The 25,215-nt window shown below is 39.6% G+C and overlaps 1 protein-coding gene across 4 annotated transcripts in view; it reads right to left on the minus strand.

The window, feature by feature from the left end:
- PHF14 (PHD finger protein 14) overlaps positions 1-25,215 on the minus strand; it is a 286,072-nt gene that overhangs the window by 42,602 nt on the left and 218,255 nt on the right. For 3 of the 4 annotated variants that reach the window (XM_074984680.1, XM_074984679.1, XM_074984681.1), the window contains exon 18: positions 5,658-5,771. The exons of the other annotated variant lie outside the window; for it this stretch is intronic. In XM_074984680.1, coding sequence (XP_074840781.1) covers positions 5,658-5,771 — 114 coding nt within the window. The remainder of the gene's footprint in view (positions 1-5,657; positions 5,772-25,215) is intronic. 4 annotated transcript variants of the gene reach the window in all.

Here is a 25,215-nt window from a genome sequence, read left to right on the forward strand (position 1 = left end):
TGTGTATGCATTAAAACATTATCTTCGATTGCACTACCACATACTTGTTTCTCAAACAATGTAACTCAATCAAACATTACCTAATACCTCAGCTGTAACTGACTAGCCAGTTTCCTTTGAAGAAAATTTAGCTAACTGCTGCCATCAATCCTAATAAGTTTTGCCAAAAACCTATTGAGCTAAACCTGATTCTCAAACTCAAGACAGTGAAACCAATTTCTTCTGAGCTAAGATTAGGAAAGGATTATTTCCATGTCAACCAAACATTAAAGGACTCATGAACATCAGGAAGCAAGAATTCTTCTTTATGAGAAAGGTAAATTCTGGCCCTTATTTCTGTTAAGCATTTGAAAAATAACCTTGGATCCATTCATTTTAGTATAATTCAGTGGGCTATTGAATTTGGTGGGCAACTAGATTAGACATACTTTAGAGTTGCTAGGTGCCCAGTTTTCATCTAGAAGGCACGGTCAAAAAGGGAACCTGCAGGCTCTGACCAGCATTACTGACTGGCTGTTAAAGGTCTGGTGGTGGCACAGCAGGGCTAAAGGAGACTCCTTTCCTACCCTGGCTCTGTGAAGCTCACAGAAAAAGCCATCATGTCTCTGTGGCCCACAGGCAATCTGGGAAGATTTGTGCACTGTCCCCCTAGTCAGACCCAGCTCCGCAGCTACCATACTTCCATGTGTAAATCACAGCCAATGGGATCTGTGGTGGTGGCACCTCTGGGCACAAAGATGAGCTTAGCTGTGCCTCCACTATGGGCTGGACATGCTGACTAGTTCTGGGAGCAGCATGTAGCCAGAGAAGTCAGGGAGCCCGCTTTGGCCGTACTGCACCACTGACTAGATGTTGTCTGATGTAAATGCCACTTGCTGGAGCTCAAACCACCATCTGCATTCCAACCTCCTGCTGCAGGCTGGAAACACTCCCTGCATCCTAAGACCATTTCTAAATCTGCATCCCAAGACCATTTCTAAATCTGCATCCCAACCCCATGCTGCAGCCGTGAGCTCCCTCCCACTTTCTATCCCCCTTCGCCCCAGCCTGGACTACCCCATGACACAACCCAGAGCCTCCTTCCACACCTTGAATCACTCATTGCTGGCCCCACCCCAAAACCTGCACTTCCAGGTAGAACACACACTCCTTCCTGCAATCCTGCCCCGGCCCAGTGAAAATGAATGAGACTGGGAACAGTGAGCAACGGAAGGAGGGAGCCTGGAGTAAGTAGGAGCAGGATGTAGCTTTGGGGAAGAAGTGAGGTAGGAATGAGGAAAGTGTGTTTGATTTATGCAGTTAGCACGCTGGCAAGCCTAGCATACTTGTACACTTTATACAGATGTCTTAACGAGTGCATTTTGAGTGTTTAGTAAAAAAATATTCTATTGTTCATGCTTACTACATGAATTATTAAAAATAAAAATGGGATTTAATTCTGTAGTTGGATCTATCTGCATGGAGTTCTGGTCCATAAGAGGGCAAAGGTCTATATCTATGCAGATCAGATTCCAGGATCTGTTGATCCAAATTGGTTTCCCTCAAAATAATGAAAAACATGAATCCAAAAAAATACCATTTGTGATGGGGTTCAGGGGTCCCCCTGCACTGCACCCCGTCCGCTGGCAGGAGTGACTCTCACCTCAGCAGGTACAACAGGAGGTTTATTAGGCAACAGATGCCCAGTTTCTCACAGAAGCGACAGTACAGCAGCCAGAGACAGTCCTTCCAACCCGTCCTGGGGAGAAGACCCCGAGGGGTGGCCCTCTGGGGTGTAGCTTTCCCCCTCCTCCGGCTGGCTGCCTTCCAGCTCTCTCTTCCCCTAGCTTCCTGACTGCCGCCCCTGATTCAAAAACCAGCTCAGCTCCTCCCTCCTCTTTGTTCAAGGCAGAGGTGTTACAGCCAGTTGTAGCCCCAGGGTCATCCTTAGCCACTGGGAGCTGCTGCTTGCCTCAGACATCCAGCCTGACTCACACATGCACTCCCCCCACTCCATCACACCATTGCTATCCCAAATGTCATCTTTTAAACCGCAGCCACGTGGACTGTAGGCCTGTCACTACATATAAAATGAGAAAAATGTCATTTCCTCCACTTTCTTCTCATATAGAAGTAGCAGAACTGTAATTGCACCAAGCTTAAAAGACAAAAAGAAATTGCCATGCAGAGAATAAGCATAAACATATTCAGCAAGTCACATGTGAGTGAAAACAGCCTGGTGTTATAACGCAAGTTGTTATAAAACCTTAACTCCAACAGCTGTTCACTAAAATACAGCAGAAAACTTTTTCTGTTTAGGATGGATTTTACACATGATATGGATGGTGGCAGTACAACAGTACTATAATCTAACTACTGGTTGCACCTCCCTTGTTTGGCATGGTCAGAAACTGACAGGACCAAAACAAGAGAACTTCCTGGACCAGGGGAGGTCAAGGGCTTCTGTCCTCAAACAGCCTTGTGCTCCCAGGGCTGCTTATACCCCAGCCTCCAGACTCCCTTCCCTGGGACTCTGGACACAGCCCAGGGTCCCCAGGCCTGCTACAGGGCTCAGGCACTGCGGCTCTGGCTCCTGCCTTCACTACCAAAGGGCAGGCAAGGCTCCTGCAACCACCCCAGCCTGGTGTTCTCTTGTCCTGGAACATCTGTGTTCCTTCCAGACCGCAGATTTGAGAGGTGCAACCTGTACCCATTTTAGATAATTTTATTCAGAAGTTCATAAATGTTGCAACTACAGAAACAACTTTTCCTACCAACTCAAAGCATGATACTGTACAACATTTTTCTAACTACAGTGATTCTGCATCCCATATACTCTAATCTACTGTACTTATGATTGTTTGTGTTGTGATAATGTCTCTGAGCTCTCTATTATCTATACACTGTAAACATGTGTCAACACGGTCACTATCACAAAGAGATTATAATCTAATTTGAAACATGACACAAGTTTAATAAAGATCCCATGGGAAAGAGGACAGGGCAGGAGCAGATCCCACCGTGCTCTTTTCCTTCAAGAGGAAGGTTTCTGAGCAATCAGAGAGAAAGGAAGCTAGTAATTTTGCTCTTCGTTCTGTTGACAAGAAGAAAACCAAGTAAATTTAAAAGAAACAACTACTTTGACAGTCCAACTGAAGCCACTCATATGATGAACATTAGAATTAGTAACAAATTAAAGATAACACATAAGAATATTGGATTCAAATTGGTGAGACAAAGGAACATCATTGGCAGACGACAACTGCAGTTTATAGAAACTAATTTGAAACTCTCACACTGGGATGTTTCACAGTTTGTATTCACCATGAACTGTTTTCCTCCTTTGCACTCATCCAACTCTGAAATCCATCTGTCTGATCACCATCTTCATTATTTCTCACTTGCTCTCTGCTAGCTCCTGTTAATGCCACACTTTTGAAACCTTCCCATCTATTAAACATAAGATAAAGCAGAGCTTCTTGGATATGTTTCCGATCAGAAACATCTTCCATGTGTGAATCTCATTAGCCTTTGTTCCCAATGTACAACTTACACCAATTATATCCTCTATTACAACTTCTGAATTTGGCAAGATACTATTGTTCATCTCCTCCACCACTCAAAGTCCCCTATAAACCCAACTGTAAGTCTTTGCCTGTTTCACCTCTCTGGTCTTGCTTACACTATACTGAGCATCTTTGAAGACAATTTCAGTCCTTCAGATTGCCTATCCATTTGTTCTTCCCATGTTCAGTTGGCTAAACAGTATCATCCTCAATTACTCCTAAAACCTTAACATCACTTCTCTGTCTTCCATCCTCCACCTTGAACTTCCTAGAGTTTGCCTTCCCAGATAAAATGTCAGACTTTCAATGACAAAATCCATCAAACCCCTTTCTTCTTTTCTCCTTTCTCTATTGTCATCATTCACTCCTTTCTCTGAAACCTATTTTTGCTCTTCCACCCACCACTAATCTTGTGGCACGTAGTCGTAATTGTGGTGTCTTGATTGTTGAACAGCAACAGAGAAATATCCAGAAAAAATGCCAATCAAAGAGTAAACTGGCAAAGCCAGGAATTAGGAGCTGAAATGTGTGAATATTAATAGATCAAGTTCTCTCTGCTGCTCAAGACATAGAATTATTAGTAATACTCTATAATAAATTGTCCTGAGACCTAAGGATGGGACCACTTAGGTGGGATAAACTTTCCAGATCTAAAAGTAAAGATATTGCCACAAAATGAATGGGAGTAAACTGGCAACCTCACTCCAGATGGAATGGTAATAATTACTGAATTTCCATGTTGTAAAGGACTCTGTTCTTTTGTCTGGACTTAGAAACAGGACTACTAGGGGATTGCAGGATGTTCTGGAAGATATTTAAAGAGCTCTAAAAATTGAATCAGGGGGCTAAAGAAAGGGCCCAACATTAGATGTGCCATATTTCCACTGTTATTGAATGCCCAAAAATTTGATGTCCTTTATGTGATGTACTGCAGCTAGAAAAACACTGAGAAAGGAGTAAGACTGGTTTCAATATAAAGACCACTTCATCTGATAGTTTCCTGACTTGTCTGTGGGAAGGAAAGGAATACCTAAAACTGTTAGAGGTTCTGGGGAAATGGAAAATTAAAGCTTTTCCTCCTAGGCTGATATGATAATCATGTTTTCACCAGGATATTTTGAAATCAGAAATAATCATGCCCTAAAAAGATGTATTTTACCGTGGGAGAGATCAGGACTTGCAATTTTTGCAGAAAACTTACCTCTCCTGATATGGAGGGGTAACCGTGATGTAGGTTCAGAAACAGAATGAGTCTTGAATCATATTATATAGTTAAGCAATAAGTTGGCAACTGTGAGTGAACTTTCATGCTCTACTCTACTGTTTGATGCTAATGGTTCACTCAACTGATGTCTTTTACATTTCTGTATTTTGTCATGCCATTAAAATTTTATAGAAAATTTTTCAGCAGAAATGCCATGCTGTCAGACACTTTAAAGACCTCCAGCTACTGTACATTTTTTCCCGGGAAAACCAATGGCATACAATAGTCAGGGAGGGTTTGCTAGTCCAAAGGAGCTACTTAGCTGACTTTAGTAGCTGATGACCAAAGTTTTATCTTAGCTATGGAGACCTTGGCCATAGACATAGATTGTCCACCTAGCATCTGATGCCACGAAGGTGTTCTTAATAGGGGCTGAAACAGAAAATCACAGTAAAATACCTTGTCAAAATTCTTTTCCTTATGAATGAAGGGGATTATGGCCAGCATAATGCAGCCAAGGTTACCTCTAAGAAGTTTGGCAATAGTGTTACAAAAAATCCTGTAATAACCAATAATAATAATAATCCCGTACTTCTTTTGATTTCCTCAGGATTTGAAGCAATTCTTGCCTTTTCAGTTGTTCCTGCAATGCCCAGTCATTCATCATGAGAGTGTTAGTTAACAGTAGACAGAACAGGCTTAACTAGCGGACAAAACTGGTTCAGGCTCCACACACTGCAACATGCCTTACATCTTAGGTGACAGGAACATAGTGTGGAAGGGTAATTCTGAGCACTATCTTTAATAGTGGCTTTGCTGTAAGTAAAACAAGACCAGGCATGAAAAATTGCAATAAATCTACATATCCAACATAAACTGAGGAATAGAATAGACACAGAATGTCCTACCTCTTCTGGATGTTTCTGTGCCACCGCTACCAGCTCTTCAGAGCTGCTTCTTGAGGTAGAGGGTACCACATTACCTGGGGCCTCTGAGACCACTTCATTTGACGGTTCGGAGTCCTGAGGGCAACAGAGACAAATATACCCCTCAGAAGTGTGTTGAAGTGGTACTCCACAAAAGAGAGACTTTTTAGAGGCGCTCTGGTCAGAACACAGGCATATATGCCAGGAAATTCCTAAATCCTAACAACCTTTGAACCTGGGCAAATCATTTAATTTCTGTGTCAGTTTTTCCCTCTATAAAATGGAGGTATTATATACTTTCCACACAGGGGTATTGTGGGAATTAATAAATGTTTGTACAGTATTTGAAGATATACAGTTTTATATTAGCATTATCATCTTCTCTCTCTCCCTCTCTCCCTTTCCTTTCATATGAAAAGAAAAAATAATTTTCCTTTGACTTGAATCAGTAGAGGTATGATTCTGAAATCAGTGGGAGCAAGGCAGAACAAGAACTGGAAAACGATGCATTTAAGAAGTAATTATTAACCATTAAGTCTTCAAACATACCCTGACTTGTACTTCTGCCTGCCTATGAAGCAGAATATTTGCCACTTCTATTTGAGTTGCTTGCTTTATTTAAAGCCTAATTATATTTTTGATATTTAAGCATTAGAAAATACACTAATAACCATCTGTGTCTGGCAAATCAATAAATACCATTAAAAACAGAATCTGTTCACTTCCTGGTGCTTTCCCACTGAGTCATTAGGTGAAATTCAAAGGTGAGATAAATGGCTATAAGAGTTTCATAAAAAATTAATTTGGTTTTGAACTGGAGAAGAGGTAAAACAGGACAAATTGGACTTATCTGCAATTGTCTGTGCACAAAATGATTATGTTACAATACAGAGAAAGATGGAGGTGGTTAAAAGACTGTACTCAAAGAGAGGTTACCAATAGTTTGTTATCAAACTACAAGGGCATACATCATTGGGTGCAGTTGGAGCCTACTCTAGGTCTGCAACTATTCATCACTTTCACTGGCGACATGGATAATGGAATGGAGAATAGGCTTATAAAATCTGTCATGAAAAGAAACTAGGAGGGGTTGCAAGCATGGTGTGATAGGATTCAAACTGAAAATGATTTTGACAAATTGGAAAATTGGCATCCTGTTAGCAGGATGAAATTCAATAAGGACAAGTACAAAGTACACCACTGAGGAAGGAAAAATCCAATGCATTAAGACACAATGGGGGACAACAGACAAGGCAGTAGTATTGCTGAAAAGGATCTAGGGGTTACAGCAGATGACAAATTGAGAATGTGCCAACAATGTGATGCTGTTGAGGAAAAAGGATAATATTCTGTGGTGAATTAAAAAATATGTGTATGTCAGACTCAGGAGATAACTGTTCTTTTCTGATTAGCACTGCTAAGGCCACAGCTGGAGTACTGTGTTCAGTTTTGGGTGCCATATTGTGAAAAAGATGGGGACAAACTGGGGAGAGTCCAAAGGAGAGCAACAAAATTTATTAAGATTTAGAAAACACGTCCTTTTAAGAAAGGTAAAAATGAGCATATTTTGTGTTGAAAAAAGATTATTTGAAATATTTGAAAATATATTAGAGTGTTTTCAGAGGACAGGGATCTTTGTGTTCAATGGCAACTAGACAAGAAATAATTGGTTTAATCTGGGACAAACTGCTTAACAGAGGTATTAAAAACATCTCAAGGTCCTTTAGAGTCCTACATTTTTATATTTTTGTGACTGATATATGTACCATATTCCTGCTAGGTGCTTTTCCATCACTCCCTATCAGTGTGCAGGTTAAATATGCATACCAACTACACACCAAATTGGAGTAAGTTACAGTACTTTATCACTACTATATATTCTTTATGTCCCTACTCAGTTTGATGCAAAAATTGGGAGCTGTGGTTCACTTATATTAAGTTTAATTGGCCTAATAGTGATAGATAGGCATAACTGAAAAGCCAATCTGGTCCATGTCACTTTTCTTCTTATTTTTCCCCCTCCAGTTAATACTCCCAAATCTAACACCAGGTTCAATAAACATGTCACCTACTGTATAATCCAGGGGTCGGCAACCTTTCTGCAATGGAGTGCTAAAATCTGACCTTTTGACTTCTCTGTATGGTCCAAGTGCCAGTGAAACTTTTTCCAAAGGAGTGTGTGGAATCCCCATCATAGGAGGCTTTTACAAACAGGTTGGACAAACACCTTTCAGTGATGGTCCCTTCCAGTGCTATATTTCTATGATGTTGTGTGTTCGTTTTAGCTCACTTAATTTAAGTAGGAAGTGTCTTGGTATTTGTTTGCTTTGAAGCATCATTTCCTAAACAATAATAACCCTGCAGTTAGATAGTCTTGTATGAGAGAAGAACTCTTATTCTATTTTCAGGATTACATTTCAGTTTATCCTCCAATATGTGCACCTACATTATGCTAGTCAAAAAAAAAAAGAAAAAAAGCACTTTTAACACCTCCACTGGCTGAGACTGTGGCATAGATTGAAACATTTTAAAATATAGAACAACTCTAAGTCTGTACCAGCTGTACTATTTTTGTTATAATGCTCATTGCAAAAATTAGTTTAGATGCCATCACATAAAACATGGAATACGTACATTTGATATATCACTTTCCTTATCTCTAGAGACCTTCAGTGCAAGGATATCAAACAATGCTCTCTTAGAAACTGTAAGCAGAGGTGTTCATTACTGATTTTCTCTAAGATTTACGTTGGCAGTGTGTGCAATTTAGCTTAATACATCTGTTTGAACTCTCTAAATATATACTCCAAAGGCAAGAGGTGAAGAGTCTGGAACAAATACTCTATTCGCATTTTTGCTCATAACCAGATCTTTTGTTATGCTTTCAGGAGGGTAATTTGTAGGTTGCTTCCTATGCTGGTGTTTCAATTTAAAAGGTAAAAAACCAACAGTAGTGAGAAACATTCTTCAGACTCTCATAACTAGAAATCAGAAAACAAGAGAAAAAATTGCACTGATTATTTTTACAAATTATAGTAGTCCATTAAAAACTGCTGATTTTCAGTTCCTTGGTTTGAGAAACAAAATCTGCTCATTTCAGCACTGTGATCTTGGAATCTCTGGAGGTGAAAGAATGAGTAGCGAGTAGATCTTTAATTGGGTATTTTCCCACATAGAGGTTGGAGAGGATAAGAGATGTGCTTAAGACTGGAATGAGTGCCCTTTGGGGGACTATATAGGGAAATATGAATGGTTTGTTGAATTCCTCATGGAGGAGGATGACTAGAAAAATAATTACAATAAAATAAAATAGACTTCTTCAGTCCATTGGCTCCTTTTCCTTGCACATCTTCTTTAATGGCTTATGAGTATTTGAATACCCTGTCCCATTACATAGCCTACCAGCTTAAGCTTCAGTGAGGGAAACTTAAGACAAGCAGAAGGAGGATCTTTGATGAGAACAATTAGAAGAGACACCACTGTCATGGAATATGTTCTTTCCTGTGTCCTCTCCTCTGACCCACTTCTCCCTTTCATATCTCCCAAGTTGTGTCTCCTCTGCAGTCACATTGTATCTTCCCACTGAACATAAACTGGTTGTTCCTTAGGAAGGCTTTTAGTCTGTCTGTTCCATTTGGAGAACTCTTAGCACTTGGAATGCTCCGTGATCTTTTTTGGGCCTTAACCTGATTTAGTAGAATTTGCTCCTCCCTTCATTCTGCTCAGAGATGGTGTTAGCTCATCACGGGCTCTACGCAAGAATGTTTTGCCCTCCAAGCATGTATAATAAAAAGCAAATATGAAGCCCCCTTGAGTTGCTCAGGACCCTAAGCAATTGTTTAGTGTGTGTATGCCCAATGGTGGTTCTGGTCCTGCTCAGTTTAGCTACTAGCTAATCTCCTCCCAGTGGCTGTCTTGGGGTGACTAGGCTATGCTAGGCTCCTGATCCCATTGGCAGAAGACTGTTTTGAATTCTTTGTTCTCTCTTTAAAGACAAGAAAGCTAATTAGTGTGATTGCCAGTCAATGAGTTTCCACTGCCCTTTTGGGAGAGAGGAGTTGCAGTTCTTTTCAGCTCTGTCTCTTTGGCGGTTCGATGACTGTTTGCAGCAGCAAGAGCTTCTCTGCTCTCAAAGAGAAAGGTGACAGAAGCTTCTGTTGGAGAAGAATGATCTTCTTGAGCAGGCCACTTGGTCCAGGTGACTTCTAGCTCCCTAGATTTTGCCTGTCACTTTCATGCAAGCATATTATTTAATTTGGTTCCACCAAGTGTGGTCAAGTTAGTCTTGTTTTTACTAAGAAAGGTGGGGTAAAAATAAACGCCAATTTAAAAACACTGTCCAATAGATGTTAAAAAGTCAAATATGACAACATATATGGGCAATGCTAATATTTTATACTCCTATAGTTGAGAGGATATTAACTTTCAAAAATCAACCAATCTGAGTATCAGCTACAAACTCCTTTGCCAACAGGGCCAGGATTCCACAGATTTTCCTCTCCTAGCTAGTATGGAGCATTTCTTCTTGCAACACACAAAGAACCCAATATAGAATTAGAAGGCTGGAAGAGACCTCAGGAGGTCATCAAGTCCAACCCCTTGCCCAAAACAGGACCAATCCCAATTAAATCATCCCAGTCATGGAGCTGTCAAGCTGGCACTTAAAAACCTCTACGGATGGAGATTCCAACACCTTTCTATATAACCTATGCCAGAGCTTCACCACCCTCCTGGTGAAACAACAACAGGCCTCGGCCACTGTTCTCTGTATTTAAACTATCCTTTTAAGGACAAAATTGGCTGACCCAATGTCTTTTATTAGAGAAAGAGGAGGTAGAAGCAGCCACATGATTATTGCCTTGCAGAAACACTTCTCATGGTCCTGCTGCACTGGCTTGTCAAGACAACATGATTGTCAATATAGTTAACTCTGAACAGTAGTATGAAATTTGAAGAAAGCTGTGAGAGACCTAAGGATTGACCAAAACCAGACAGAAATAGACAGACAACACGTGAAACACAGCTTTCAAATTTTATGGTGGGGGGACCTCCTTGCAAGCAGTCATATGATGAAAGGGACAACTGCTCACGTGCCTGTAATTGACAAAGTGGTAACAATGAGAGAAGAAGTTGGAGTCTTGTTCACACTATGACTTTTCAATTTACTAACAAAATAAAAGTTACCAAGTAATAGTACTAATTAGTGGGAATTTTAATGAGACTCATGGGTACCAATAAATTGAAAGGATTTTAGGAAAGTCAAACAATTAAAAATATTAGTGATCAATACTAGTTTTAATCTCTCATTGTTAAACTAATAGAATGTCACTTATTTTTGGCTTTTGGTGGGAAGCGTGTGTGTGTGTTGCAAGACGACTGTGTCTTTAAGCAGAGCACTCAGGAGCTGAATGCTTTTTGAGCCAGCAGCACTCTGGCTTCCTGATCCCCACTCAGCAGAGACTGGTTATGCAGATGTCCAAGAGGGGAACAGCCCAATATCAGCCCCTCTGCCCTTTGTAGCAGACAGTAGGCAGGCTCCAGATCCGGAGCAGCTTTGCAAGCAGCAACTCGGCTGGGTGAGACTGAGTGGGTGGGGCTTGGGGGCAGACACAAGGCAGGAGTAGTAGTGGAGCAGGGTGACTGGACGAAGTACATCGCTGCCCTGGAGGCATGCAGTGGTGCCATGCCTAGCATGGTGCCCTGATGTGCATTTAATGCTCATTAAAACAATGCATTAGTTTTGAGTTAATTACATGCATTAATGATGATTGATATTCTCACACCATATCCTCATCATAAGCAACAGACAGTTCTAAAATGTATCAAGAAATGTTGAGACCCACCCTACGGCAAAAACTCTTTCTATGGAAAGAATAGTAAATTTGAAAAAGTACATTCATTCAAGGAGCGCTGCTAGTGAGTTAACGTTTTGCCTACCCACCTCTTATGGATATGTGGAATGCTCTAAGTCCACTTGGCAGAATGTCTTGACTTTTGTTCTTCCACAAGGTTTTGTGTCATGAAGAACCACAGAGAAGATTTTCTCTGGAACTTGTCACTGACGCTTCTAGCTAGACTGTAGAGGTCAGTAGTGAGCATTTTGGATACTTCTGCTCCTTAGGGGATGCATGTGACCTCCAAAACAAACACTCCCAATTTAAAAAACAAAACAAAACGGTATTTGTGGCACAGACTCAGAATCAACCAATGCATGTTTATGCATGTGGAAGTTAAATAGAGATTCACATAGCATCAGTTGAGGGACCGTAACTTGTTTAAAGAACATTCACAACAGTTGTATTTGTATTAATGTTCATTAATTTTATATGCAATAAGAAAACTAGCATACAAAAAGTCTTCTTCTCGTGCACACTGGCACTAGTTGCTTCTGATAACACTATTTGTACTAGTGACATGAGAGAGATGACATAAGTGAGGTAGTATCTTTTGTTGGACCAATTTCTGTTGGTGAGAGAAACAAGTTTTGAGCAACAAAATTCTTCAGGTCTGTCACAGCTAAACACCATTAAGCACAAGGATTTAAAACACGTTGGAAGACACTATTCAAGAGGAAAGGAGCAATTAACATCACTGGTTCCTACATTGTTTTTTAAAGGTGTTGTACAGATTTCCTTTAAAGACACAGAATGAAAGGTCAGGTACGGAGTGTTCATGATGTGAAAAGCATTTTCCACAGGTTATAGTGTTACATCATTTTTACAGTGACAGTTCATTCAAGATTATAGTTCTTGTTTCATAGCTGTTGCTGGGTTATTCCTTGTAACTGTGGAGTGGCTTTGGTCTGTGAATCTTTTCCTTAGAGAACCTCAGGAAGAATGATCCCTCTTCCTTCTGGGCAAAGGAGCCAAGTCAGGATATAGCACTATTTTGTGTACTGGATTAAATGTTATTTGGGGAACCTGACAACTGGAGTGGTCCCTCACACCAATGGGCCTCACAGCCAGCTTCAAAAGGTGCTACCTCAGATGCAAGTCCTTCACTAGCTGCATTATATTCATAAAAGACTTAAAAATGGAGACTCTTTCTCCGATGTCCTCTGAATGAAAGATCAAGAAATATTGCGTTTGGGGGTCATTAGTAGGGATAATCTCATAAAATAGGCATAAGAACAGAAGAATGGCCATACTGGGTCAGGCTAAAGGTCCAACTAGCCCAAAATGCTGTCTTCTGATAGTGGCCAATGTCAGATGCCCAAGAGAAAATGAACAGAACTGGTAATTATCAAGTAATCCATCCTGTCACTCTTTCCCATCCCTGAACAGGGGCTAGGGACACCATTGCTGGCTCTCCTGGCAAATAGCCATTGACGGACCTATGAATTTACCTAGCTCTTTTTTGAACTAGGTAATAGTTTTGGACTTGACAACATCCTTTAGCCATGAGATCCACAGGTTGATTGTGCACTGTGTGAAGAAGTACTTCCTTTTATTTGTTTTAAACCCGCTACCTATTAATTTCATTTGGCAACACCCCTAGTTCTTATATTATGGGAAGTAGTAAATGACTCTTCTTCATTCACTGTTTCCACATCAGTCATGATGTTATAGCCCTCTATCATATTCCCCACCCCCTCATTCACTTCTTTTCCAAGTGGAAGTCCCAGTCTTATTAACATATCTTTATATGGAGGCTGTTCCATACCCCAATGATTTTTGTTACCCTTTTCTGAACTTTTTTCAAAGCCATGAAAGCTTCTTTGTGATGAGGTGACCACATCTATACGTAGTATTCAAAAGGCAATAAGAATAGAAGCAATAAGATATTTTCTCCGAGTCTCTATTACTTTCTTAATAATTCCTAATATTTTGTTTCCTTTTATGACTGTTGTTGCACACTGAGTGGATGATTTCAGAGAAACATCCACAATGACTCCAAGATCTTTCTCTTAAGCAGTAACAGCTACTTTAGTGCCCATCATTTTATACACAGATTGTGTAGGGATTGTATTTTCCAATACTCATTACTTTGCATTTGTCAACATTATAATTCATCTGTCATTTTGTTCTCCAGTCATATCATTTTTTGAGATCCCTTTGAAATTCTTCACTGTTTGCTTTGTACTTAACTATCTTGAGAAGCTTTGTATCATCTGCAAATTTTGCCACCTCACTGTTTACCTCTTTTTCCTGTTTTTATTTTGTTAAAGTGTTACACTTCTGCTGTTTTGTTTTGTTGGAATACAAACTAACACGGCTACCTCTCTGTTACTCTTTTTCCAAATTATTTATGAATATATTGAATGGATTGGTCCCAATATGGATCACTGGAGGACAGCACTAGTTATCTCTCTCCATTCTGAAGAGAGATCATTTATTCCTACCCTTTGTTACCCATCTTTTAACCAGTCACCAGTTTATGAGAGGACTTCCCTTACCCTATGACAGCTTAATTTGCTTAAAAGCCTTTAAGTGATGGACCTTGTCAAAGGCTTTCTAGAAATCTCAGTACATCATGTCCACTGAATCCTCCTTGTTCACATGGTTGTTAATGCCCTCAAAGAACTCTAATAGATTGGTGTCATTATTTTCTTCTACAAACCATGTTGACTTTCCCCCTAATAAATTATGGTCATCTATATGTCTGAAAATGCTGTTCTTCAGTATAGTTTCAAACAATTTGCCTGGTGCCGAATTTAGATTTACCAGCCTGTAAATGCCATGATCACCTCTAGCAGCCTTTTTAAATATTGACATCACATTACATATCCTCTAGTTATTTGGTACAGAAGATGGTTTAATGGCTAGGTTACAAACCACTGTTAATAGTTCTGCAATTTCACATTTTAGTTCTTTCAGAACTCTTGAGTGAATGCCATGTGGCCCTGGTGACTTATTACTGTTTAGTTTATCAGTTTGCTCCAAAACCTCCTCTAATGACACCTCAGTCTTCGACAGTTCCTCAGATATGTCACCTAAAAAGAATGGCTTGGGTTTGGGAACCACCATCATGTCCGCAGCCAGGAAGACCAAAGCAGGGTAGCTATATTCACATCTTGGACCAGATCTTGCACTCTGCTTAGGGCTAAATCAAGAATTGCCTCTCCTTTTGAGGATTCCAGAACCAACTGCTCGAAGAAGCAATAATTTAAAGTGTCAAGAAACTTTATTTCTGCATCTCATCCTGAGGTGATGTATACCCAGTCAATATGGGGATAGTTGAAATCCCCCATTATTACTGATTGTTCTATTTTTATAACCTCTCCAAGCTCCCTGAGTATTTTACAATCATTATTACCATTCTGGTCAGGGGGGTCAGTAATATATCCCTACTGCTATATTTATATAATTAGAGCACAGAATTACTATTCACAGATATTCCATTGAACTGTTTGGTTCATTCAAGATCTTCATTTGATCCTACGCTTTCTTTCATATATAGTGCACTCCCCAAACCAGCACAAACTGTTCTATCCTTTGACTATATTTTCTGTCTCAATTTTCTGTCCTATTCAATCACATCGTGTAATGGCAGACAGCTAAATAGTGAAATTTTTTAAAGCTCCCTCCCCTAAGGGATCTCTCTGTCTGATGCACATACTCCTCCGGACCTGTTGACAGTAGTCAAAACCAAGAGAAAGCATCACCTCAGGCTAAAACTCTTAACTACAAAAAGCTAAACTGAAACATATGGTACTTCTAGATTTAACTATTCAACAAGAAATATGGCAACACTGAGACCAAGAACTTGACATGTCCCCATGATTAGCCTAATTCCACCAAGTTTCTGTGATTCCTATTATATCTATATCTTCGTTCAATATGACGCATTCTAATTCACCCAACTGACTATTCAGACTTCTAGCATTTGTATATAAGCACTTTAAAAAGTTTCACTGTTTAGCTGTCTGCCATTACACAATGGGCTTGTTTACACTACCTCCCTATTTGAAGTGATTTAAAAAAATTTTAAGGAATAAAGGAACTTTGAAATTGCCCGAACACTTCAAAGTACCGGCAGGTTAGCCGCGGCTAGATGCGAGCCGGCACTTCGAAGTTGCCGTGTGGGGGAATTTGCTTAATGAAGTGCTGCATATATACCACAGTACTTCATTAATAAACTCCCAACACCCTACTTACCATCCTCCCTTCAAAGTAGGGAGGTAGTGTAGACACAGCCAGCCAATCTGATTGAATAGGATTATTTTTCATTTGACTATTTTACAGCAGATCATAACCAGATTTTATCATTTTCTATTCTGGACATAGAGAACCTCTTTTAATAGACCCTCCCATAAGGGATCTCTTGTCTGATGCATGTGCTCTTCCATACCTGCTGATAGTATTCAAAACCCAGAAAAGGCATCATCTCAGGCTAAAACTTGGAACTACAAGAAGCTAAACTGAAACCTATGGTACTATTAGATTTAAATATTTAACAAAAAATATGGAAACACTTAGACCAAGAACATGACATGAGACCCAACCCCGAAATGCTCCAAACCTAGCCACCAGACGTGAGAAGAAACACGGGTTCAGGGCACTGCTGAACTCACATAGCGATGGGAGGCTACAATGATGAAAGTGCTCTCTCAGTGAGTGCTGCTAAAGCAAAGTTCCCTGGCTTTGGTATGCCGAGTCTGAACATTCTTGAATGGAATATACACCTCAATCACTCAAAGAACTCCCTTGTCCCTGTAGGATAAATTCCAGGATTCTAAGGCTGCAGTAAACCTAACGTAGTCATTTTTACATTGTAATAAAGGATTTCTCATTTGTTTATTTGTAGTAGGAAGCAAAGAAATAACTGTAACTACTTTTAAGCCTCAATTATCTGAAGTATTTGATACACATCTTTTGTGCTTATGCCCATCTAGGTTCATTAGACTACCATTATATTTTCTGACCAACATATGTAGGGACCAACATATGGAGGGTCACATATCTTCATTCTGAACCCATTATAAGTATATATTCCCAACTGACCACAATATTCATTAAAAATGAATAAATTATGGGGAGAAGTCACTATTAAAAATAAAGCTTCCAGTTTACTGAAAAAGTGACTTTTACAAGGTATGTTCGTCATATATACACAGAGAATGTTCTGTACTTTAATTTTGAAGAAACTACTGTTAAAATCAACAGTAGCTATGTTAAACTGTTACAAAGTTCTGATCTACATCTAAGACTTCTTGGAGATCAAGACTGTTTGGACTCACACTTCAGTAACAGGCTGGCATTTAATTGAGAAGAAGCAGCATTCAATAAACAGATGGAAATTCTAGATGCATATACAAAGATGTTATGAATTGTGACTTTGGTGTTAGTGCTCAAATATAAAAAGTGAGATGATATTGGCAGATTGTACAAATATGATGCACATTTTTGTATACAATCAATACATATAATTCCAATCTGTAAGAACTCTGATATTCCAGTCCTAGAGAAATAAAAATAAAAAAGAAATGGGGGAAATGATGGGGTTGCATTGGCCTTTGACAAATATTTACTAGGTATTTGAACACAATCTCTGAGCTACATTATGTAGATTTAAACCTATATCACCGGGCGGGGGGTGGCTGGCAGCGAGGGAACAGTGAGTCAATCCTTGGTAACTTTTTTTTTTTTTTTTTTGCAAGGGGGGTGGGAGGAGAACGGCATAAGACACAAAGACATTGCTGATTTAATTTAGACATTCTGAAATGGTTTTAAAAGCTTAGGTCACCAGAGCTGATAAAATGAAAGATGGGAAAGTGGGAAAGCACCCTGCAGTTCCCTAAAAGTATTTGACCAATGAATAAAAAGAATAAATGACAGTTTTCATGATGGACAGTTCCTTCAATTACAGACAGTTTTTATTGTACTTAATCATTGATGTAACTCCCAAGAGAACTGAAAATATTAACTCCTCAAAATGAAAGTTTTTAGAAGAATAGATATTTACAACCTCAGAGAATAGTCACTAATATGTGGTGATAATATGGTAAGTTAAATTTCAGGTGTGATTTTTTTTTGTTTCTTTTTAGCACTCAAGAAAACATTTTATAAAAACACACATGGATAGGTATTATACATACATGTGTTATACTTCTGAGTGTTCAAAATATGAAATATTCAGGCTCTGAAGTTTGCTTCCAATAACACAGTATGTATATATTTTACACTTATACTGTAGAAAAAGCTGGGTGACTGACCAGCCATGGCTCAAGAAGAAAAAAAGACAAGCTAGAGGAGGAGCATGGGTCAGGGTGCTGGCCAGGGAGCCATGATCCTCTCCACTTCTGACAAGCCATAAGGGTAAGTGATGCGGGGCAGGGATCTTAGGGGGAAAAAGCAGTGTGGGAGTGGGGCCTCACAGGAATGGCAGTGCTAGGGTTTGGGTTTGGGGGAATGGGGTAGGATGGTGGTAGGGCCATAGTTCAGGCATCAGTGTCCCCCCCACACTCACTTTTAGGAAGCAACTGCCATTTCTGGCATGGGTACTCTATCAGCGTTACTAGATAGTAACTCCCTATTAGCGACTCCCTCACAACAAGAAACAACGCTGAGCAGACTGGAATGATTCCATTCTTTAGGAGGATATATCATCAGTCAGAGACAGGGATACTTCAGTTAGACCCCTGCTTGTGGACTGGGACCCTTGCTGGTGGACATTATCTCAAATTCTCTCTCCAAGCTGAGAAAACTCAGGCTCTGGAATGAGTCATGAAGTTCAGAACACTCATCTCTTTCTGGCTGCTTCCACACTCTCACCCTCCCATCGGAGGTGGCAAGGTAATGAGGTAATTCAAAGCAGGCTCATGAGGCATCAACATGCATATTCAGCCCCTCTTTAGCATAATAGCGGCCATGTGAATTTCAAAGCTGCTAACTTTGAATTGCAGATTGACAGTGTGGATAGGGGCATCTTCGAAATAAGTACTCCGCTCTGACATTCCCTTACTCCGATCTACTTGTGTGGGAGTAAGGGAATGTCAAAGTGGTGCGCTTATTTTGAAGCTGCCCCGATCTTCACTGTAAATCTACAATTTGGAGTTAATAGCTTAGAAATTAGCGCGGCTGCCATTATGCTAATGAGACGCTGAATACGCATGTTAGCACCTCATTAGCCTCCTTTGAATTGCCTCATCATCATGCCACCTCCAAGGGGAGGGGGATGAGTGTAGAAGCAGCTTCTCTTTCTCTCTCTCAATTTCATATACACACACACACACACAGTCATAAACAGTAAATGAGGGACTAAATTTTTGCCCAGTGTGAAACTGGAACATGAAAATGTTGCATCTGAAAAAATTATTTTTACCCATGAAAGCTTATGCCCAAATAAATCTGTTAGACTGTAAGGTGCCACAATGCAGCCATTCAAAAATAGCTTGCAAGTATACAGCATGCAGGGAGATCTGTGATAACATACCATAATTATCTCTCAAGTCTCTACTAAAATCACAGCAGCTGTTAAACTGTACAGAACTGAAGCCTCAGACATTCATTTTGATGAAGAAAAAGAAGAACTGACTCTTCAAACCATAATATAACTATATGCTCACATTACATTGTTTAGACATACAGAAAATTAAAAGCTGTTTTTGAAACAAGATGGTGGAAAATTTAAACTGTACTTTGCAATTATATTTATGTCAGGTAGAAGTTCAATTATTCTTCTGCCATTGCCACTGTAAAAATCCAACCAACCAAAAATCTTCTAAAATCTCCCCATGTGAGGTAACTTCAACATGGCAGGTTTGAATATGTTATATCAAATCTGTATCAGTTTTCTTTATCCTAGTCCGGTTGAAAATTATGCAAGTCATAAACTGGCTTTAAACAAAGTTTGAATCAGGCTGGAACTAGCTTTCAAATTAGAGAGCCATCCATACATTATAAAGGTACTGTCATTTTATTACCCCAATCAATTCTATATGGCCTGAGGTACAAGGAAAATGGATGCTGTCTTCATTTGCAAAGGGTTTATCTCAAATGCCAGGCTCTGAAAACATGACTACAGTAATGAATTGGGAGCTACACTTACTAACAATGACTTTTAATGTTAGCAAAGTAGAAAACAAGCTGTTCTTTTTCATAGTTATGCAAGGAAAAGTCCTTTTTAAAAAAGATTAAGCCAGTTTCTTTAAGCTGATGAATACAGAGAGGGAAATTACATTTCACTTAGAAATCTACTTGTAGGACACACTTAAATTCTTCACACACTATTTTTGTTGCTGTTTATTATGATGATTTGCTTTCTACCAGTTTTGATGGCAAACATTCTCTTCCCTTTGCTGACTGGCTGCTTCTCCCAAACCTCATCCTGCCTTATCCCTCAACGGTTGCATTATCACTATGAAAAAGGTGTTTATTCTCCCGATTAGCTATCATGTGATAACTAACACAAAGTGAAATACTAGAGAAGACAAGACACATTTTGCTTACTTTGCCTATCTATACATTTTTATTTTTGATGGAAATATTGTGCTGGTGTTTGTGTATACTGGAATTCACGTTCACCAACATTTACAGATAAAAATGTAATCTGTATGCAATTATTTACAATTTCTCTCTCTGCAGAAGTTCTCTTTATATTTGAGGAAGGCATCCAGAACAATCATATGCACCTTTGATACGGGAGCACGAACATGCTTAGTGAAACAAAGCAGTGGCAGGCCTTTTTTAAACCACAATCAAGGAGTTTTCACTATTTGACATTTGGAATAGATGGTAGTTTTAAAAGACTTCAGGTTACTTAATCAGTGCTTCAGTTTGCAGTGGGCGAGGAGTATGGTGAATCAAAACAGACTGCAATTATTGACAGCATATTGTTACTGTATTTGTTTAAACTATATACTGAGGAAAGAAAGAAAACAGTGAAAAACTAGTGAAATCTAACTTGGTTACAGGTGGTACGGGGTAAACTATAAGTGCTCCAATGAAACGGTGTTGATCTTACAGCTGTTCAACAAAAAGAAGGGCTGGCATTAATGGCCAAGGGAGTGAGACTATGCCATGCTTGTCCTCTGAGTCTGGCATTTTCAATAGAGCACAAATGACGTTTTTCCAGAATTAGTGCATTCATCAACCTTTCCCTTCACATAGCTCCTGAAGCAATACTGTTTTTGCCTGAAAACAACACTGCTTGCAAGAAGTAGTAAATGAAGGAGTAAAATCATGTGTGGCATATTATTTACGGCTTTGTAACTGGTACAATAGTTTGGTAAACGAGTGAGGCAAGAGAATGTATATTTCACAACAGTGCCACAGGTTGCATGAGAAAATACTGGAAAGAAAAAAAAACTAAGGCTATACTTTTCATTTTCCCGTTGCTCAAAGTTGCAAGGGCTCACTTTCTATAAGCTTAAGTGTTTTGTGCAAAATGCCCTCACCTGTTTCACTCCCAGGACTTTGGAGGAGAAATGGAATATTTTTATTCAGCAGGGGAAAAAACTGTTGGCTACCTGTGTGCTGAGCAAACCTCTTGCTGTCCCTTTCCACTAGTAGTTATTTGGTGTACTGGGGCAGATCCTCTACACAAAATACTGGGAGTATCTATTGGCCGCTTTATTCTGCTACAAAAGATAAGTATCTTGGAAAAGGCATTCTCTTCAAGTGCACAATTTTCAGACATACTGCATCATTATGCAAAGTGTGTCTGTCAGATGCTAAAACAAAGCTTCAAATTGCAACATCCAACTTTATTCTTCAAGCAGGGTCAGCAAGTTAATGTTTTTATTATTATTATTATTATTTAAGGCATCCTTTAAATAATATTTATTTAGTTTCTTGCATCCCCATTAGCAATCATTCTAGCTCTTCAAGTACTGGAAGTCCAGATTTTCTGCACATAATGCAAAATAGAGTGGAACTAAAATGGGAAGTTGCCAAAAGCAACACTAAATTGCTAAAGGGTATCAATCATATGTATAATAGTTTCCATCTTTTCCTATGTGATTGAAGTGAGCAATTCTTTTTCAGGAACAGGAACAGGACAAAACAAAAGCGCACACACACACACACACACACACACACACACACACACACACACACACACACACACACACACACACACACACACACACACACACACACACCAATCAGTCTGTTAGAAAACATGTACCAATGTCCACTGTTTGGATTCATCTGAATGACACGATGAAATGACAGACATATATTTAATTTAAAACAAAAAAGCAGTTGTAGCAAAAACTAACAAAATAACTTATTAGGTGATGAGCTTCTGAGGGACAGACCCACTTATTCAGCTCATAGCCTTACCAGAACAGACTCAATATATTTAGCACAGAGGTCCAAAAATTGTTATCGAGGTTGACAGATCAGAAAAATGGTTATCAAGGTTGGCAAATCAGAAGAGCAGAGGGATGGGCAGGGGTGTGAGTGTGCAGGAAGGGGAGTTAAGAGTTAAATAAAACACCAAAGCATGTAAGAGAGTCCTTATAATGGGTCACGTAATTGCTGTCCCTGTTCAAACCATGTATTAATGTGTCAAATTTGAACATGAATGTTAGTTCTGTGCATTCCCTCTGTAGATGGTTGTTAAAGTCCCTTTTCAGTAGAACACAAACTCTCAGGTCTTTAACGTAATGGCCCACTCCATTGAAGTGCTGGCTGACAGGTTTGCATATCTGGAGATTTTTTACATCTGCTCTATGTCCATTCATTCTTTGTCAAAGACTGTTTGCAGTCTGTCCTATATACATGGTATATTGGCATCATTAGCACATGATGGCATATATGATGTTAATTGAGGAACAAGAGAATGTGCCTGTGATTCTGTAATTAATGGTTAGGTCCAGTGATGGTATGTCCAGAATAGATATGTGGACAAAGCTGGCAACAGGGCTTGTGCTACGAAAAGTCCCAGGATTAGTATTATTGTGGTATAGCCTGTGGTTGCTAGTGAGAATCCCCATAAGGTTGGGAGGCTGTCTATAGGAAAGAACAGGCCTGTCACCTAGGGCCTTCTGGAGCGTGGCATCATGATTTAGGATGGGCTGTAGGTCTTTAATGATGTGTTGCAGTGGTTTGAATTGGGGGCTGTAAGTAATGACAAGTGGTGTTCTGTTATTGGCTTTTTTGGGCCTATCTTGGAGTAGTTGGCTTCTGGGTATTTGTCTGGCCCTGTCGATTATATTTTTCCCCCCCGGTGGACAATTCAGGTTTATGAATGTTTGATAGAGATCTTGTAATTTTGGGTTTCGGTAGTGACAGAGACTGACAGAAATTCTTTTGACAGAGTGCCTCTACACACAAAAGCAGATCGACAGAGCAATCTATGTTGTCGACAGAGAGCAGCCAGACCACTGTGCCTTCTGTTGACAGAACAGCTGACCAGAAGCTCAGCAAACAGGGCTGCCCAGTGAACTGAAGCCCCCTTTGTCGACAGAAGTGTCTACGCTGCACTTCTGTTGACAGAACTCTGTCAACAGAAGTGTTATTCCTCATATTTTCAACGGACAATACCGTCAAGACAAACCCAGAGTTCATTCAAGACTGTCAACAGAACGCATTATGTATGTAGATGCTCCCTGAGTTATGTTGACAGAAAGCCCCTTCTGTTGACAAAATCCTCTAGTGTAGACACAGCCCTGCAGGGCCACAAGAGGGTATCCCATGACAGCAGGAGATCCCCTCACTTCACTGTTAAATGCATCACCATTCCACTCTGCTGATCACTGTGAATCATGACATTAGGAATACAATATCATTAACCTAGTTTCATAGAAACTATGATAAAGAAACAAACCCTATAATATCAAAAACTTTCTGCCAAAATAATTCTTGTGTCCTCTTTTTTGGGGATCTTTGCATAACACCTGAATCTGTCAAATGGTGGCGTCTGGAGGGAGAATGGGTTGCAAGTGTTTCAGGGAAAAAAAAGATTAGAATTCAAACTGATTTTGACAAACTGAAGAAATAGTCTGAAGAAGCTAAGATGAAATTCAATATGGACAGATATAAAGTAGTAAAGTTAGCAAGGAATATTCAATTGCACAAATACAAAAATGGGAAACGATTGCCTAGAAAGGAGTGCTACAGAATAGAAGGATGAGATTATAATGGATCACATAGTATTGCAAAAAAGTTCACATAATTCTGGGATATACTCGGAGGAGTGTTGTGAGCAAGACAAAAAGAAGGAATTCTTTCATTCTACGCAGCACTGGGCAACAACCAGTGATGATGTAATAAATTGGAGAAAGTTCAGAAAAGTTTAATCAACTAAAATGGATTAAAAGTATGACCTATGAGGAAGATTGAAAAAACTGGGTTTGTTTAGTCTAGAGAAGAGAAGAGCGGGGCAGAGGAGGGGAACATGGTACCAGTCTTCAAGCACATCCAAGGTTGCTGTAAAGAGGAGAGTGATAAATGGTTCTCCTTACCCATGAAAGAAAGGACAAAAGGGAATGGTCTTAAAATTGCAAAAAGGAAGATTAATGTTAGAAGTTAGGAAAAACTTTCAAACTGTAAGAGCAATTAAACAGTGGAACAAATTACCAAGACAGATTGTGGAATCTGGAGGTTCTAAAGATCAGGCTAGATATATATCTGCTATGCCTGGTCTGGATAATATTAAGTTCAATCACACTGAAGGGGACTTGACCAGATGACCTAATAAGGTCCCTTCCAATTCTTTATTTCTGTAATTCCTACAATTAAATACACACTGACTGACTTTTATTACATCAAAGTCAGTTGTATTAAAAATTAACCTGTTTATTAAAAGAGGGAATGAGCACTCACCTAATACAGTTTAAAGCTATACTACTAATCAACAGCCTTTTTCTGAGCTCACAGGAATTGAAAGGTCAAAACTAGTGCTATAGCTTTAAAGGCCATTCAAATTTGAGATAAAAATCTTCATAAATTAAATGCACTGAAAATGATGTAGAGAACCATTATTAAGCTAAACTCATGAGACATATTTGAACTTGTTCCTTTATGCTGGGTATCCTGCTCCCAAAGTGTTACATTATATCTAGATATATCTACCTCACAGACAAACTGACCCTTTTGTCCAGCTCTCATCTGACAAAAAGTCAATGGATACCTGAAACTACAGTTTAGTGATGATTATATAATGTGTGAGTGTGCGGTGTTGCTGATACAGAGATACCAGACTTTCAGATGTAGGGTACGCGGTCTGGGATGAAGCATGGCAGCCCTGGTCTGACAGAGTAGATTTGGACAGCTGAGAAGGAGGTAAGGAGGATGAAGAGATAGGTAAGAGAAAAGGACACCAGATCTGTCTGGGTCACCTTGGAGCATTGAGAACAATTTATGCTCCATCTGTCTGGATTTTCCTGAATGCTGTGGCAACTGGAGGAATAGATGGAAAGGCATAGATTTTGATGACTATTCCAGGAGAGGAGAAAGGCACATCCCAAGATACAGAAGTTGCTCACTTGTATAGTTACAATGGTTCTTCGAGATGCGTCCCTGGGGTGCTCCATGTCAGGTGTTGGGCCCGCCCTGGCACTGCAGTTTGGAGATTTTTTAAGCCATAGTTAGCTGGACCACGCATGTGCAGGAGAGCGCTGGGCTCTTTGTGCACTTTTGGTCACATGTGC

This window comes from Carettochelys insculpta, chromosome 2 (genome assembly GCF_033958435.1).
Source record: "Carettochelys insculpta isolate YL-2023 chromosome 2, ASM3395843v1, whole genome shotgun sequence".
NCBI lineage: Eukaryota > Metazoa > Chordata > Testudines > Carettochelyidae > Carettochelys > Carettochelys insculpta.